The 17,567-nt window shown below is 42.7% G+C and overlaps 1 protein-coding gene across 1 annotated transcript; it reads right to left on the bottom strand.

The window, feature by feature from the left end:
• Window positions 1-9,509: 9,509 nt before the first annotated feature.
• On the bottom strand, window positions 9,510-11,708 carry LOC137787786 (methyltransferase-like protein 27). The gene is made up of 5 exons (XM_068580522.1): window positions 11,595-11,708; window positions 11,156-11,284; window positions 10,776-10,911; window positions 10,597-10,689; window positions 9,510-9,739 (listed from the first exon to the last, which is right to left on the bottom strand). The coding sequence occupies exons 1-5, from the start codon at window positions 11,706-11,708 to the stop codon at window positions 9,510-9,512; spliced, it is 702 nt and encodes a 233-aa protein (XP_068436623.1).
• Window positions 11,709-17,567: the final 5,859 nt, after the last annotated feature.

The raw sequence follows: 17,567 nt of genomic DNA, 5'->3' as shown, positions 1-17,567 counted from the left end.
TTCCTTTCAGGAAAAACGGGTTGGGGTAAAAAAAAAAGAAGAGTAAAATACACCTCTAACCTATTCAGTCTTTTATTTTCATAATTTCATATTGAACAGGTGCTTTTCTTTCTCATAATCCACATAATAATCAGCATTACTGTAATCCCTCATTTTTAATCCTCTAATCCCTAACGCTGCTCTCTCGGTCATATTTCTGATGCCGCCTGAAAAAGCATCAGCGTGAGGACCGACTGCACACACAAACACGCAGGACAAACATTTCATTTACAGCACTCTGAACAAATGGGAGGGAATAAACGGCAAAGTAATAAGAAGATGTCACACACACACACACACACACACACACACACTTCCATGTGCTGGCGGGCGTGCAGAGAGCGAGGAGGTTGTTGAAGTGGACGGAGAAAAGAAATCATGAATCCGAAGCCTCGCTTTTTGAATCAAATAATTGTCAAGTATGCCTTTTGTATGGACGTCTTCTTGTCTCTTCCGCGTTAATACACCTCAAAATTATCATAAATAATATTTCTCTGTTGAATCTTGTGTGATACACACACACTCACAGCACATCACCTCTGTCTGAGCGCGGAATAAATGCCTCTGAATAGTAATCTGGTTCTCCCTTCATCTTGCCACAGTTATTTCACATCCTTGCAGCCTTTTATGTGTCCAAAGCCCAAATGTCCCTCCGGGCTCCGGTAGTATTTTGTGAACCGTGGTGCCACTGCACCCATCTGTGCGTCGAGGTCACTGACAGAGATCTCCACATTTGGGACCAGTTGGCATACTCCCGAACACAAGGGCAGTGGTAAGCTTTTAGAATTGGGAAAAAAAAAAAAAAAAACATGTTTTAAACAGAGGTGAAGAGCCACGAGCAGCCGGGAGCATCCAGACATGCTGGAACGGATCAACTTGTATTTTCCTTCACAGCAGAGTATGCTGGTTTGCCAAGAAAGAGTTCGTCATCTGCTGCGCTTCACTGTGGCAATTTCACCTTGTACTCCTCCATCCTGACTTATTGTATCAAACAGCAAAAGAATAAAAATGTATTTTTTAGGTTTCGCTCACCTATCGTTATCTGTTTTCAGGCAAATGGAAGTGTGGAAGAGAGAATGTGCCACTTTCTGACATCCAGCATGATGCCACCTTGCAGCTGTTTGTGAAACGTGCTCCTTTTAAATGTTTGAGAAAGAAGTCATTCTGCTTTTTTTGGTACGAGCTCGGGGACTGTGCATGTTTTCTTTCCTTCTTCGAAGTTTGGAACGCCGAGCTAAAGGCACGCGGATGGAAAGAGATGTGGCACACATTTGTACAAATGCAAAGTTGTGCAAATAAAAAAGGAGAAAAAAAAACAACCTAGAAAACAAGGTAACATTAGATAATAAATGACACGTCAGTGTTCTTAATGGAAAAATTGGATTCAATTAATATATTTGTGAATTCAAAATACAATAGTTGGACATCAGTAGGTGACCACACGTGTCCCCACATCCAGAAAATATAACCACACACACACACACACACACACACACTGGGTCAGCTGCGGGTCAGTGAGTGTTGGTCAGAGTGTTAGTGATGCTTCCTCTGCCAAGGTTTTGCTTTCTTCAGCTTCCTTCTCTCTCTCTCTCTCTCTCTCTCTCTCTCTCTCTCTCTCTCTCTCTCTCTCTCTCTTTCCCTCTCTGTCTGTGTTTGTGTGTGTGTGTGTGTGTGTGTGTGCTGTCTGTTCACTTGCCAACAGCAGTAATTACATCACAGTCACCACACTCGCGTGCACGCAATCACACAAATGAGTGCACACAACTATTAAATAGATGACCTGGTTTAAAGCATCATACTGGTACACCTCTTCCTTTTCTTTCCTTTTTTTTCCTCCCCATGCAGCTAATAAAGCCCGTGAAGAGTCTCAAACCCCGCCGCTGTATTTACCACAAAGCTCCTGCTGTCTGCTGCCGCCAGATTAACTTACCTCACAGGCGTCGGAGGCTCCCATTATTTTCTCAAAATCCCTAAAACAGCTCATCCGCGCTGCTGCTCTGTCCTGACACAACACATCACGCTGAGCAGCACGAGCGCGGCAGCTTTCCCAACTTGGCCGCGCTCGTAGCTTTTCTGCTGCAAGTCTAATCTCTTTTTCTTTCCTTTTTTCTTTTTCATTAGGGTCCTCTGTCACATGCACCTGGTGGCAGCGGCAGCGGGAGATGAGCTGGTTGAGATAACGTCTCGCTGGAGGCACGAAGGGATTCTTTACATTCGGCTGTTCTGCTGTAGGAGGAATACCTCAGGGGCCTGTTTTCAGACGCCCGCGTGAGGAAGAATCCAGATTCACAGAGCAGCGGCAACAGGAAACGTATGTGTTACCCTCTGAGACGACGGCGCTTCGGGTTGGAAGATGATGGAAGTGATCATTGCCTCACTACACTGACCGAACACCGGACAATAGTGAAAACATATGTTTCTCTGAGACAAATATTATGTATGATCTTCACATACTTGTATAGTGACTACACCACATGGTGACTACACCATACTGCGCTCAAAACGATATGCACTTCTTTTTACCTTTCATTTACTAGAAGGCTGTTTAACATGGATGGATGGATGGATGGATGGATGGATGGATGGATGGATGGATGGATGGATGGATGGATGGATGGATGGATGGATGGATGGATGGATGGATGGATGGATGGATGGATGGATGGATGGATGGATGGATGGATGGATGGATGGATGGATGGATGGATGGATGGATGGATGGATGGATGGATGGATGGATGGATGGATGGATGGATGGATGGATGGATGGATGGATGGATGGATGGATGGATGGATGGATGGATGGATGGATGGATGGATGGATGGATGGATGGATGGATGGATGGATGGATGGATGGATGGATGGATGGATGGATGGATGGATGGATGGATGGATGGATGGATGGATGGATGGATGGATGGATGGATGGATGGATGGATGGATGGATGGATGGATGGATGGATGGATGGATGGATGGATGGATGGATGGATGGATGGATGGATGGATGGATGGATGGATGGATGGATGGATGGATGGATCCCCAGGGGGAAACTCACATGTCAGCATTGACAACAACCGACAATGTTCAGAATGCACAACAGAAAAAAATCACATTACAAGAACAAACACCAGGACATGCCATATGAAACATGACAACAAGACACATAACCGACATAGAAAGATGCTAAATTTAAATCTAAAAACCACAACTAAAGGTGTTCATTAAAACATCACTTTAGATTTCCCCCAGTGTGTCGTACCGCCAACCTGAAGCTTTGCCGTTCACCTTTTCACTACATACCTGTTGTATCAGGAGGCATTGTAGCACAAGAGCACTGACAGGCCGAGCAGCTTAGCCCTTGTCACGATGTCACCCACATTATGACAAGGGCTAAGCTTGAGTGGCAGTAATTGTATATTTGCATAAAATATCGTGCACACCGCCATTTGGCAATTTTCCAGACATTGCACGAGCGAGCATGTGCAACGCACAGCGTTTACAAATCACAGTGATGCTGCGCTCCTGCCAGGCTGTCTCAACGCAACCTGTAGCCACTGGGGGACAACCACGGCTCTCTCTTTTCTTTTCAACCCTCCTCCTCTCTCTCTCTCTCTCTCTCTCTCTCTCTCTCTCTCTCTCTCTCTCTCTCTCTCTCCGAGTGTTCACCAAGTAGACGAAAACAAAAAAACATGCATGCCTCCTTTCATCTTTCCCCCTCTCCCGAAAAACCTCTCCCTGCTCGACACGCCCCTCCACTTCAAGAAACATGTATTCATGCATCTCTTTGCCCCTAATCTCTCTTCTCTCCTTCACCCTGTCGATCGTTCTCTCTCTCTTTCTCTCTCTCTCTCTCTTCCTCTCTCTCTCTCTCCCTCTATTTAAACATCTCTCCACTTACCATTCACTCTCCCATCCATCGTCGGAGCGAGGGATTGAAGTGCATGGTCACACTGCAGAGTAGGGTAAATTGGCAAACACTGCCTGCGCTACTGGGACGGAGGGAATGGGTGGGGAGCGGGACTGGGAGGGGAGGAGAGGACATTACGGTAGAATGGAGAGCCTTTGAAATGGAAAAAGGGAGAGACTGCCTCTGTTGAGCTCCACTTTTTCACATTACTTCATTCCTTCTTCGCGGCCCCATCGCCTCCTCCATTCCTCTCCCTCTTTCACGCGTTATGCAGCCCATCCAGTACGTTTCCCCCTCACTCCTCCACCCCTCCACCCCTTTCACGCCCTCATTCTTACGCTTCTGCTGATTCCCGATGTAAATGTTGGAAACTACCTGCCCATCTGCCGGTTTTGTGGGATAAATAACATTTCTCAGCCTCGTTTTGAGGCACGGAAGCTTTTTGCTGATAGATGACAACGTATGCAACTCCATTAGAAAGCAGGAGAACTCTTTGACCGCCACAAAAACATCTCATCCTCCTCCCACTCGCTTCTCGTCCGTCAAGCCGGCTCGAGGAACGAAGGATGGAGCGTTGACATTCCTCCCGCTGCTAATTGAGCCACAAAAACTACAGTTCGTCTCTCTTTTGGATTCTTCCTCGTCTGCAGTCAGTCAACCAGCTGGCTCTTTTGAGAGGGCGCAGTCACCAAAACACCAAATAACACCAAATAACTGACCACCAGCCTGATCCGAGTAACATAGAAGAACACAATTTGCCATAAAGTCTGGATACCACTGGAAAGACACGTCACAGCGAGCTGTAGCTAATCCTAAGCAACAGCGAGTGAGCGGTCGTTTAACTCGGTCAAACTTTAATACGTGCTCATGCAATATGTAGCATACAATTAGGACACGGGAAAAATCAATTCACGGTGCAAGTGCAGCTGATGCAAAGACTCACGGACTCACGCGTCCAGTGTGTGATACTGGAGAAGCTTTACAAAGTGACGACTCAGCGGTTGGTTTCGCGGAGTGGCCGTTTGTTAAGCTAGGCTAACGGACGGCGCGCTCACATTTCAGTATCGAGAACCACTGGATTGCCGTGAACTGTTGGAGCGTTGGCGTTCACCAGGATCACGATGGACCTCAGCGATGCCCTGAGTTTCCCTCCAGCGGCAGCAGTTTCCACGTCTGCTGTGAAATATCAGCTTCATGTAGCCAGGACTTCAAGGACCAGGTGAATGGTTTGTGGCGTCAATATTTCCAGGCTTGCTGTTTTCTCTTGCTCCATATTTCCCTTTCGAGAGACTTTCAAAACTCACAAAATGCCGAAATGCACTCCACTCAGGTTTGCAAGAGAAAGAAGAAGAAACAATCTAATCTTCTCAGATGTGGGTTCTCACTGTGCTGATTACTGCGATTGAAGTCTTCTGGTGTCTTCGCGGGTGAGGAAATGTTGTTATCTGGCCAATCTTATGAAAGTAATAACAGCAGCGCCCCTTATGCACTATAGCTTTGCAACTCTGCACGTAAAAGCAACGAGGCCCGTTTGGATAAATACTTTAATGCTCCATCTTTGACATCCGCCTGTGTTTGCAACTCTATACTTACCCAAGATGTGTTGGAAATTATACCATTCCAGCCGCGCAGACGTTCTTCCACTCAACTATTCATCCGCCCGGTCACTGAATATGGATTCAGAAGCTACTTTATTCTCTCCTTCACCCCACTTCCCCCCCCATCTGTCCATTCCACCATCCCTCCTTTTCCATGCATTCATGCCTCCTCCTCCTCTTTTTTTTTCATCCCTTCCTCACCTCCTGGAAAAGAAAAATGAGGCGGGCGACGTACGAAAAATCGGACCGCAATGCAACTTTCAAATCAATCACGGCCCTCGGGTGTGCTGCGGGAGAAGGCGTTTCACGTAAGGTGTTTAGGAAAAGATGGGCGGGGAGATGGATGAAAGCGCGGCGCAGGGGTTGTACCGACAACTCCCTCGTCCTCTCATCCCCCTGTTTCTTTTTTTTCCTGAGAGCCCCCCCCCCCCCCCCCCCCCCCCAAAGCCAGACTTCCTCCCGCACGGCGATGTATGGGCAACACAGAGCAACAGTGTGTTTTTCTTTTCAGGGGCACAACAGAACATGAAAAGAGAACGTGATCCTGGCAGTGAAGGAAATGGAAATCTCAAAATACATATTCATATGTCAGACACTGTGAACTGTCACTTCTGGGACCGAGAGTAATTAAAAAAAGCGAGAGTCCAACATTGTTACTGTCGACGTCAACCTTTCCACCTCAGCGAGGTGTGTGGAAGTGTGGAACTTTTTGTTGCAATAATTCAACTTCTTTTTCAATATAATAGGTCTTTCTCAATGTGCAAATTGAACACGTGCATATAAAAGGGGCCGTAAACTCTTTTGAGTCTCATTGAGTCTCATTCCTGTTGCCTCTTCTCTGATGCAATGCAGTGTATGATGCAACAGTTGCTGGTTTCCCTGGCTTCCACTGTGATTGTAAAACATATTTAAAAATGAACACAATGGATTCAGCGAGTCGTTTTAACGTCAGGTTACAAAAATAGAAACCTCCGTGAAAGAAGAAGACGTTCAGATTCTGAATGCTTCGAGTTCTCGAGGCCTGGTGATCCCGGCTATCCAATACGATTCCGCCTCATATCGCCAACTTTACAACCTCGTCCCTTGAAATTTCCTCTCGATTCATTTCATTCACGTTCTACTTTCCCCGAAGCGCATCGACGTTCCCGTCACCTGGCATGTGCAAAGCCCTTGATCATAAATGATGCTGGATCCGTATGTTAGACGCTCAAATATGTACATTACATATACATACTTCTTTTTTTATTAATTAAAAATATATATATATATATATATATATAAACACATAAGCTGTGGGTTGGAGATGCCTACTCGTGCAATGTCTAGATAATTGACAAATTATCTGTGTGCTCTTTATATAAAGAGCACACAACTTTATGTAAATATACATTAAATGTCACTCAAGCTTAACCCTTCTTCTCGCTGTGCTCCGTCTGTCAGTGAGTGTTTTGCGACAACGCCTCCTGGTACGCCGCTCAAGGACCTTGTTGCATATTCTGATTCTAATTAAGCATGTGTACGCGTATGTAAATGAAGACAGGGAAGCGAAAGAAACGTCAAGGTTTCCGAAGTTGCCTCACTTTTGTTTTATTTATAGCTATTGTATAATGTTGTAAAGCATGCACGACTATAGCTGGCATTTCTTCCACCCGTACCAGATTAGTTCATTTTCATGCAGAGTCTGAACCTCTCGCCCTCAGCCGGTAACTTCCGTATGCCTGCTTGAGGAAAACAAGACGTAGAGCCTCATTTGTTCCCTGCACGGTCCATTTGCTTAATACAAAATGAGGTTGCTAACTTGACACTTTGCTCTTATTTAATAGGATGCTGTTCAAAAACGAATCTCATTATTATGCTTTGAGGTGACGTTGAGGTGATGTTCGCTTCACTCATTGCACATTGACGTGCAGACGTTCAAGCCAAGTCTCACACACCACGCACACACACGCACACACACACACACACACACACACATCCTGCGTTGCGCACAATGCTGACGTTCTCTTTCTCTCGTGCACAAACGCACGGCCACAGTGCTGACACCCTCATTAAGCAATGCTTCTGGCTTTGTGAGCAAAGGAAAGAGGGGCAGAATTATTCTGCTCCTGTACGCACACCGACACGCACACGCACACACACACACACACATTTGTGTTATTTTGCCTTGAAAGCATTGATTCTAATCTCTCTTCTCATCACTCCGTTTGACATTTAAGGCCATAGAAGTGAAGCAAAGACCCCAAAGGCAGAATGAGAAACCTCCTGTAAAGCCAAAGGAAAGTGTGTGTGTGTGTGTGTGTGTGTGTGTGTGTGTGAGAGTCAATCCCAGAAAGAGGTGAATAACTGACTGAATGACGTGAGCAGTAATTTAAAGTAAATTCCTTAAGATGTCAACAGATGTTTGGAAACTCAATTTTATCCCGAACTAAAATGAGTTTTCTCTTTATTATGTATTTAATTCCGAGAAAATTATGAGGAAAAAACAGACCCATAGCGTTGCGCTGTGTTTCACATTTGTTTGAGAACCCAATTCAAAAGGCCGGTCAGGAGGGTCAGACCTTGATTACTCAAAAATAAATGTGCACAAGCTGATCCTGATCCCTTTGATCTCACAGAAAACTCTGTGACAGGTTTCAAGGTCTGTTCCTGTTTCTCAAGTTCATGTTTCCAGAGAAAACTACAGTGGAAAAGCATATCCAATTCTATGAAATTACATTATCTAGGCAACTTAAATTAATTATCTTAAACTCCCAGGATCCTCAGGAAAAAGCCCAGTTTTCTGCGAAAAATTAAGGCATCTAACCTCTTTTCAACACCAAACAGCCTTCAGCTTAAACCTGCAGGTTGGACATGAGAGATGCTGAGTCACACCTGGCCTCCATTGCTTTTACATAGTGTCTAATATGTCATGGAAAATAAAGTCAGTCATAAAAAGGCTGAGTATACTATGGCATGCACAGTTATAGCATTGTTTTCAAGATAATGATAATGTTAAATCATGTGTAATAACATATGATGGAAAGTAGGCATAATCATACTTGATGTCGTGAAAAGTCATAAAAAAAAACATCAGAAAAAATTATAATATAGCATGAAACAATGTCATAGTACATCTGTCAACAAGTCAAAGTATAGTATCTCTAAAAGTTAAAGTAATGCATTCTTACAAGTCATGAAACAATCTTTGTATAGTTTGTCTTTACCATACTATATTTTAAATAACATCTTAATATGGTATATAATATGGAGGTCATTAAGTCACAAAAATAATAGTATACTGTCAAAAAGTCACTTTATAGATGGGATAAAAAGTCAATGTGTCAAAAATGTCAAAGTGTAAAAAGTCACTTTATAGTAAGTATTAAAAGGTCTTGGCATAGTTTTACATATAAATCTAGTCTAAAAATCAACGTGCATTACAATTATTTTTATAGCACTAATATGTTTGTAATATACTTTTAAAAAAGGATTTAAGTGTATTTTGTCGTAGTGTGTTTGTAACCTGATTTTAACCTTTTAATCTAGTTTTTTTGCAGATGTTCCAGGTCTCTAAATGCCTTCACAAGTGAATCAGCGGGAGAAGAATGATGTTCAACACCTGTAACCTTCAGAAAAGACTCTGCGGCTCATTCTAGGAGTAATCCCCTCCGCTCTGACTACGACAGCGCTCGGGCCCTAATAATTCATTTTATTTGTGCAGCGATTTAAAAAGAACTCAAAGACACTTTACATGGTAACAACAGACAGAATAGAAGTAATACCAATATAAACATGAGAGGTGACGTAACAGGAAGAAACCAGAGAACAAAATACTCTTCTACCACTGTTTATTTGGTTTATTAATTTAATGATGTTTATATCATTCTATTGTCAGAACTTCCATCCATTCGTCATCTATTGAACGTTTTCACTGATCTAAAGGTCTGCCGGTGTTGGAACGAATGGACTAAGGCCCAGAGGGACTAAAGAAGTGACTTCCTGTAGAGGTACAAGGTCCCAGGGACGTATCTCTCAAGCTGCACATCCTGATTGTCAATGGACACATCTAACATGTATTTATCTATCTGTTTGGTGGCCACATGACTCCATAGTCCCTCGTCCTGCATCAGCTGCAGCTCGCTCTCCAGAGACTCCTTGTATTTGTTTCCAGACTCCGTCTTCAGGCCGTTTCTTGACATGCAAACGTATCCGCCTGCAGGACACAATATTCCATTATGGGAGAAGTCAAGAAGAAGAAGCTTCATCATCCTCTACTATCATGACATCCTGTGAAAGTTTTCGGATCCACCAACATATAATAGTAAATCATCTGCATATCATAAGACTTTGAGCGTTCATGTTTGCGATCCCTGTCAGGTCCAAACAAACCTTGCGAATTCTATCGAAGTCAATGATGTCCAGAAGCACAACAAACAAACAGAAGGCCCCCCCCCCCCCTACCACCACCACCACCACCACCACCACCTCCAGTCTGGAGCAGGAAGACAAGCTAATGCCCGCCTCCAAAGCCAGCACGGACCATCATATCTCTCAATGTTGAAGGACTGTCTGCAACTAAAGACGCACTTTTTGCAAAACTCTGCAGAAAATATTAGTGCGATATTCTTTCCCTAAAGGAAACCCACCACTCTGCGTGTGGAAGGCATGAAGAAATATGGCAGTATCATTCAATTCGCTGAATCAATATCAAGAACGATGGAAACAACATTGAAGTCCTCAATACTGAGCTCAGAGGTACCGGCACCCTGAAGTCTAGAGGAAGATTTCTCAGCCACGTCCAGCCCCTAACATCCCTTCTCCAACTTCTCTTGGAATAACCCCGACTGAAGACCTTCAAGAGCGGCACCACCACCTGTGAATGTGGAGGTGCAGACCAGACTATGGAGCGCTGCCTTGTCTGCCCTCTACTACCAGACCTCTGCAACTCAAAAGACCGCCAGTGTTCAATAAAATTGCAAAGGACTGTGTAAAGAAATGGGAACCTGTGATATAACCACCACGCTTCAGTGAAACTGAAACAAGACTATCAGGTTCAACAGGGTTGTTTACCTGCTTTGGCGGCGAGGCAGAGCTCCCTGGTGACGCTAACCGGCACGAAACCATCTCGTAAAGCGCCGACGATTATCACCACATCAAACACACCTGAAACCAGAGGAGGAGGAGGCAGTCTTTGCTCATGTGACGATTCATAAGCAACTTCTACTATTTGAAGTATTTCTTCTTCGTACCAGGCTGTGTGGGCAGTGGCTCTGTTCCCAGTAATGCCAGTTTCAGGTCCTCATAGTGGCCAGTCTTAGCGGCTTCATCCAGCATGCCTTGACTGCCATCCACGCCCACAAAGTGCTTGAAGCCCAGTTCAAACATCTATACATTCAAGAAGGAGGAGGAGGAGGAAGAAAGCTTTGGTCTAATTGGTTTTCAAATCTGACATTGTGGCCACTCAGACATCTAGTAATGGAAATACATATATTGATAATATTGCAAAACTAAAAGGTTTCACTATAAAGTATAATATGGATGATAAATACACCTTTTTTTTACTGGTATGCTTTTGATTAAGAAACTGAGGCTATGGTTCAGTCATGCAGGAACACTGAGGTTTTCTCACCAGTTTAGCGACCCATCCAGATCCACAGGCCACGTCAAGAACCTGGACTTCCTCAGGCCGCCCGGAGAAGTTCTCAAACAGGAAGTTCACTGCCTGGTTTGGTGCCGTGTATTTCATGAAGTTGTGATCCTGTTGAAAGCCATGTGTAAGTCACATGAAGAGTTTCAGGGCCATCAGACGGAGCGGTTCTCTTTCATCACGACGTATGAATGGACCCGAATGAGAACGAGTGTTATTCTACGCAGATGATCAGCTTTCATACATTGAGAACCCTGAAGGGTCAAACATGTGCCAACTGACAACGCATCAGCCAAGAAACTATTCACCCCAGAGAGTTATTCATCGACATCAGAGAGGACCAGAGGAGGTCACACAAGGTCGGAGAGACATTGTGTAGGCTCCATCGGACCTGAAGGAGGAGGAGCTTCTGCCCGCTCACCTGTTCATACGTCTCCGCCCAGGTGTTGTAGAACTTCACCATCTGCTGTGAATCGACTCCTTTGGAGGGTTTGAGGAAGGTCCTCAGCTCGTCCAGAGATCTGTTGTCTGACATGATGATGAGACGACTGAGGGGAAACCTGCTGGAGGGGAAACATGTTGAGCCTTGTTGTGCAACTGCTTGTCACATAGCACCAGGTTTTTATTGAGCAGATGTTCAACACAAGAGACACAAGCTGTGATTTCACGAATGCTTTTCAACGACTTGTACCTTTAGTGTTTGGCCTTTATAACTTTATAAATTTAGAAATAAGTATGAATCATTACGAATGTATGTTAAGTCACTGAGCCCAACTGAGGTAAATCAATGCTGACTGAGCCCGAGGTCACCGATGAACATATTGAGAAATATAGATTGTTCGGACACGTTCCAGAAACAATGTTGATAGCATTCATGAAACCAAGTAAATGATCAAGATGGATTGGATGAAAGAAAAACAGCTCTCCATCTATGGTGCTTAATCTACATCATATGTTTTGTTCATTTGGAAAAGAGATTTGAGGATCAAGTTTTGTTGTTGAACTCTGAAAAATGCAACAATGTATTCGAAATAAAAATAAGTGTACAAAAGGTTTTATATATTTTTGATTTATTTCTGTTTTCTTTTTGAATAAAATATTTTTTTTCAGTTTTCAGTAACAGATTTTATATTTTCAACTGTCACTCTTTTTTTTTTTTTTTTTTTGACAGTTTCAATTATTTTTTTTCATGTTCAAAACTTTTTTCAGGTTTAGACTTTTGGTCCAAATGTGGCGTGGGGGGCGTGGTTTCCACTGCAGTGGTCTCATGAGTGACAGCATCACAGTGGTGATACACGTCAGATATTATCGTGAAGGTTTTGAACGGCCCAACCTGTCATAGTTTATTGCTCTTATACTGCTATAAGAGCTACAACAGCTCGGTAAACATACCTGTGTCACCGGGGTCAATTTAGTTTACTGTCAATCCCGTGAACATGCTGTATGAAGGTAGTGAGTTATAATTAGTCATAATTACCACGTTACCTGAGGGCAACGTGGTCGATGCCTTCTTTGTTATGCTGTCACTCATGAGACCACCCCCTGCAGCTGAAAACACGCGCCCACACCGGATCCGTGCTAAAGTCTAAACCTGACGAACCTGATCTGAACCTGAAAAAAGTTTTGAAAAAAACAAACATGAAAACTTACATTGTATTCAAAAAGAAAACATAACTAAATCAAAATTATATAAAAATTTTCATGCACTTATTTTAATTTTAAATACAATGTTGCATTTTTCAGAGTTCAACAAGAAAACTTGATTTTTCAGGTTCAAATCTTTTTTTCCAAATGAACAAAACATATGACCTGGATTTAGCTCCATGTCAATGTTGACACATTCATCAATTAAAAGTAATATTAGCAGCCCAAATACAAACAGAGTCTGACTATGATGGCGACCTGAGAGCGGTCTGTACCTACCTGTGTGTGAAGGAGCAGGTATGAGCAATGAGATGCGGTGCTGAAAAAAACAGCCTTACAGGTCATTCATCACGTCTGAGCTCTGACACCATGTGAGCACTGAAACGTGAATACAGTTTTTTCTAGTCCCTTTTTTTTCACACACGAAAAAACAAGATCTGGTTGAACAGGTTGTGGCTCTCATCGTCACCACTAATGACCACTGATACCGGCCTCCTCCATTCCTCCTCCCTCCTAACCCTCTTCAATTGAAATCCCTTAACCCTCCTGTTATGTTCAGGGTCAAATTGATCCGTTTCAACGTTTGAAGATCGAGGAAAAAATATTTTAAAGTGCTTTTTCTGTATGAAACTTCTTCTGCTTGCCCTTGTTGGTGTAATCAACGTCACCCCCCCCGCCCCCCCCCACCCACCCACCCACCCACCTCGTACCCCCTCCCCACACCCCCCCTGCAGGTTTATATTACAGAGATGATCTTCGGGTCAATTTGACCCGGCAGTGAAAGTGAATGGCGATGAGGGGTCAGAAGTGTCAAGTTTAGATCATTCCTCTCTTTGAACATGAGAGAGGCAGTCTTTCTTACTCCCTCCCACAATGTTTCTCACACACACACACACACACAAACACACACACACACACACACACACACACACACACACACACACACACACACACACACACACACACACACACACCTGTTCACAGCCCCCTACATAAAGTTGTACACATGTAAAACTTCGAACAAAAAAACAGGTGTGTGTACACAATGTGTACACAACAATGCTTATCTTCTTACTGAAAACACCTTTATTGGACCGGGAACACTAAAGTAAGGGTTTCTTTCATGTCTCTCCTAATAAATATGGTACTATTGGATTTCTAATACACTGACTGAGGGTGACACACACCCTATTTCATCCCAATCTCAGACGCACACACACTCTCTTTCTACCCTTCCTGTAGACAACATGAGCAACAGAAACTAAAGGATGACGCCCTGAGGCCCTGGAGCACATTGTTGATCACGAGTAAATATGAGATGAAGACAATCTTGAGGTCAATTCAGATTTCTTAACACTATAAATAAACATGTATAAAGTTTACTTTCAATATAAATCTTTTTGACTCATTTGGCTTGATTTTGAGTGTGCGGGTCAATATGACCCTGAACAGCAAAGGTGAAAAAAAAATATTCAAAATGCAAATAAAATTTGGGAAAAAATACATGTTATGGTAGACCAATACATTTTATGTTTAGGTTTTTCCAATGTACCTAAACAATTGTTTGAACATGTATTTGTTTTATTAAAACGAGTGAGTTAGCCTAATTGAACTATGATGACTATGGAGGGGTGAATAACTCAATTCCACTAAAAACTGATTGAATTGTTAGTAATGAGCTTGGTGATGAGGTACAAACTATATTCGTTAGGATTTTTTGGTTTCTGACAACTTCTGGATGATTTAACACGCACCGGGTCAATTAAACATCATAGCTGTACCTAAAAGACGAACATAACAGGAGGGTTAACAATCATTGTTGTGATGCTCAGTCGTTTACCAATGCTGTACTGTTTGTACACAACTCAATGTTACTTAAATATGATTATTTATATCTTTTATTATTTTGCCAAGAACAAAAATATTAATAATAATTTACGAAACATTTTTTGCTTATTGTATCAATTAACATATTTCTTAACTAATGTATTATATTATATTTCTGACGTGCTTTGTGTCTGCTGGATGTGGAAGTCGGCAGATGTTCGCTAATATTAGCCAAAGCGACTTCATTAGATGCTGAGTTTTCAGATTATTCCACTGAATCAACTGGATAGATCAATACAGGAGCTGGTGACATCACTGCTGACATCACTGCTAATCACTAATCACTGGGACGGAGGTAAAAGACTGGCGCAGCAGAATGTAAATGCAATTAGACGTACAGATAACCTAAGCTAATTTCATCAGTAAGAATTGGATTTTAGTGTCAAATGTTTGTTTTTCTCATCAAGTCCTGAATCTTGTGAATCTGCAACCATGTTTCTCCTCAGTGATCAGCTAAAGCTATCCAGGCCACTAACTTCCTTTCAAAGCCTCCTTTTAAGAGCCATCATGCTCCACAGTTACGTTAGCTTAGCCTTTCAGCTGGTTGGCTGGTAGTAAAATGTGTCGAGTGGCTGTGTGATGGTAACATATAGTATGGTCAGGTTTTGTGAACGATAGAGTCTAAACTGATGTAAATGTTTCTCAGAAATGGTTGAACCGGACGGTGGAGAGGGAAGGAGATCAGAGGCCTGTTGACTTTTCCTCACTTGTATATAGGGGGGTCGTAAACAGGGAGGGGGTTTATTTCTCGGGGCAAATACCACGACTCAGCATTTTTCTTTGTTTCACATGGCTTGGAGGCGTAACCCCCATCATGTGTAAAGTAGGGTTCTGACTGTTGTTTCATTTAATCTTGTGTCACAGACTGCTCTGATTGAATACTTTTCCTTCTTGTAAGAATAAACAGACAAAAGACAACAGACTCCATTCCTCCTCAGCGGATCAACAGAGACAGTCTTCCATCACAGCTTTTGGTGAACTTCAATTCTTTTTGGCTTGTTGGAAAGTAAAGTGTGTCAATGGACAACAAACCAAGCTGTAAAGTGAGGACATTTTTATATGTTAATAAAATACTTTTTTGTCTCCTCGTAACTAAAGTGCAGTGGTTCTGGAGAAGAGTAGTACAGTATATGTTGAAAGATTGTATCAGCAACTTGTTTCAATTGCACTAAAAGATACATAGATACATATCACTGAGTATACTTCTGTAGTTTAAGTTAAAGTGCGCCGTCAAAATGTAATAATTCTCAATTATCTATTGGTTGTAGGTCCAGGGTCCAGATACAACAGATCCTGACTGCGACTCGCCTATCAGTGACCTCTGCTGTAGTAAGTCCAAAAAAGTCCTGGAAAAGTCCTATTATAGTATGTCAAAAACAGTGCTTGTATAGGATGACAAAAAAAGCCATTAAAAAGTCCTAGTATAGTCAAAAAAAAGTATTGTATCGTATGTTGAGGAAAGTAAAGTAGATTATCTGGAATAGTCGTAAAAAAAGGAAATAGTATGTGGGCCTCAACAAATTCTATGTTAAATATTTTACAGCACAATAACAGTTTGGTTTAGTATAGTATTTTAAAATGTCATAAAATTGTAAGCATAGTGTGTCGTTAACCCTAAATTGCTCCCGTAGATGAGACTACAAAGTATGACAGTTAGATAGTCCTGATGTGGCCCCTTGCATGGCAGCTCCTCTCATCACTGTGTCAATGATTCCTTTGCAAAGCGTCTTTGAGTATTCAGAAAAGCGTTATAAGAAATCAAACCATCATTATAATAAGTCCTGAAACAGTTGATGAGAGTCAGTGAAGTAAATCCTCTAATGCAAAAATAACGATGTTATAATGTATTAAATAACTAGTATTGTGTGTCATATCATCCACGATTCCGTTGTTTTCAGTAAATCCTTTAACTTTGTGCTTTTAATTGGGTCTTTTTCCCGCAACGGACCATTCTAGATCACGTAGCAAAGTCTGTAATTAGCAAAATCAAAATATCATGAAAATCTGTAATAATGCTTTTTCTTTCTTGTCCATCCTCCTTTTTTTGTGCTTCCCAACTGATTTGTTAAATCATTCTTTCCAACAGTTTCCAACATTTCAGTGTCTTCTCCCTCTGCCGCCCACCAGCTGCTTCCACATCAGGACTCAGTCCTCCGCTGGGTCTTGATCAGGTTGCCCACATCAGAGCTCTGCTCCAGGTTCTGCTCCCGAGTCCCAAGTCACATGACTCTGGAGTCCTCAACCACCCTAAATGAATGCATGTTGCGCCTAATTCGGAGTGGTTAATAGCTATAAATGCAGGGTGAATGTCACAGGTTATCGCTTTAAGTTTCACCTCCACAAACTATCACGTACTGCCAAAAAATCCCCACAAAAACACAGAAATGATGAACGAGAGAAACTGAGAGATGAAGGGAGCAAGAGGGCTTGAAGGGGAGTGAAAATGAGGGAAAAGGATATAGTGAGGGATTGTCTCCTCCAAAGCCTATTAGCATTAGGCATTTACAGCTTAACAAACACATTGGAAGGTCAGTGAAGGAGGCGTGAACCAGGACATCTTTGACACACTTTTTTTTGGTGAGATTGCGGATGTGGGGGAGCGCTCTTATGTGGCTCTCCAGCTGCGGCGAAGGTGCTCTTAACACAAATTAAACCGGGACAATTGTTTCCCCGCTCAGCCGATCGTATGGCCGTCCAGCTACTCGGGTTCCCGTTCAAATATTCACCAGATGTCCGTTGGCGTCATTGGCCTGCGTAATTTAAAACCAGGGAGATAACGTGAATGCAACAGGAGTGCGGCAGTGCAGTGGGGGTACTTTTGGTTTTAATCCCACAGGAGTTCAGGTTCGCGTCTCACTCGCTT

Source organism: Clinocottus analis, unplaced genomic scaffold, assembly GCF_023055335.1.
Source record: "Clinocottus analis isolate CAN_PGR_092001 unplaced genomic scaffold, fCliAna1.0.p SCAF_17, whole genome shotgun sequence".
NCBI classification, from domain to species: Eukaryota; Metazoa; Chordata; class Actinopteri; order Perciformes; family Cottidae; genus Clinocottus; species Clinocottus analis.
The sequence above is the reverse complement of the archived record's forward strand: the minus strand, read 5'-3'. Positions and strand labels throughout refer to the sequence as shown.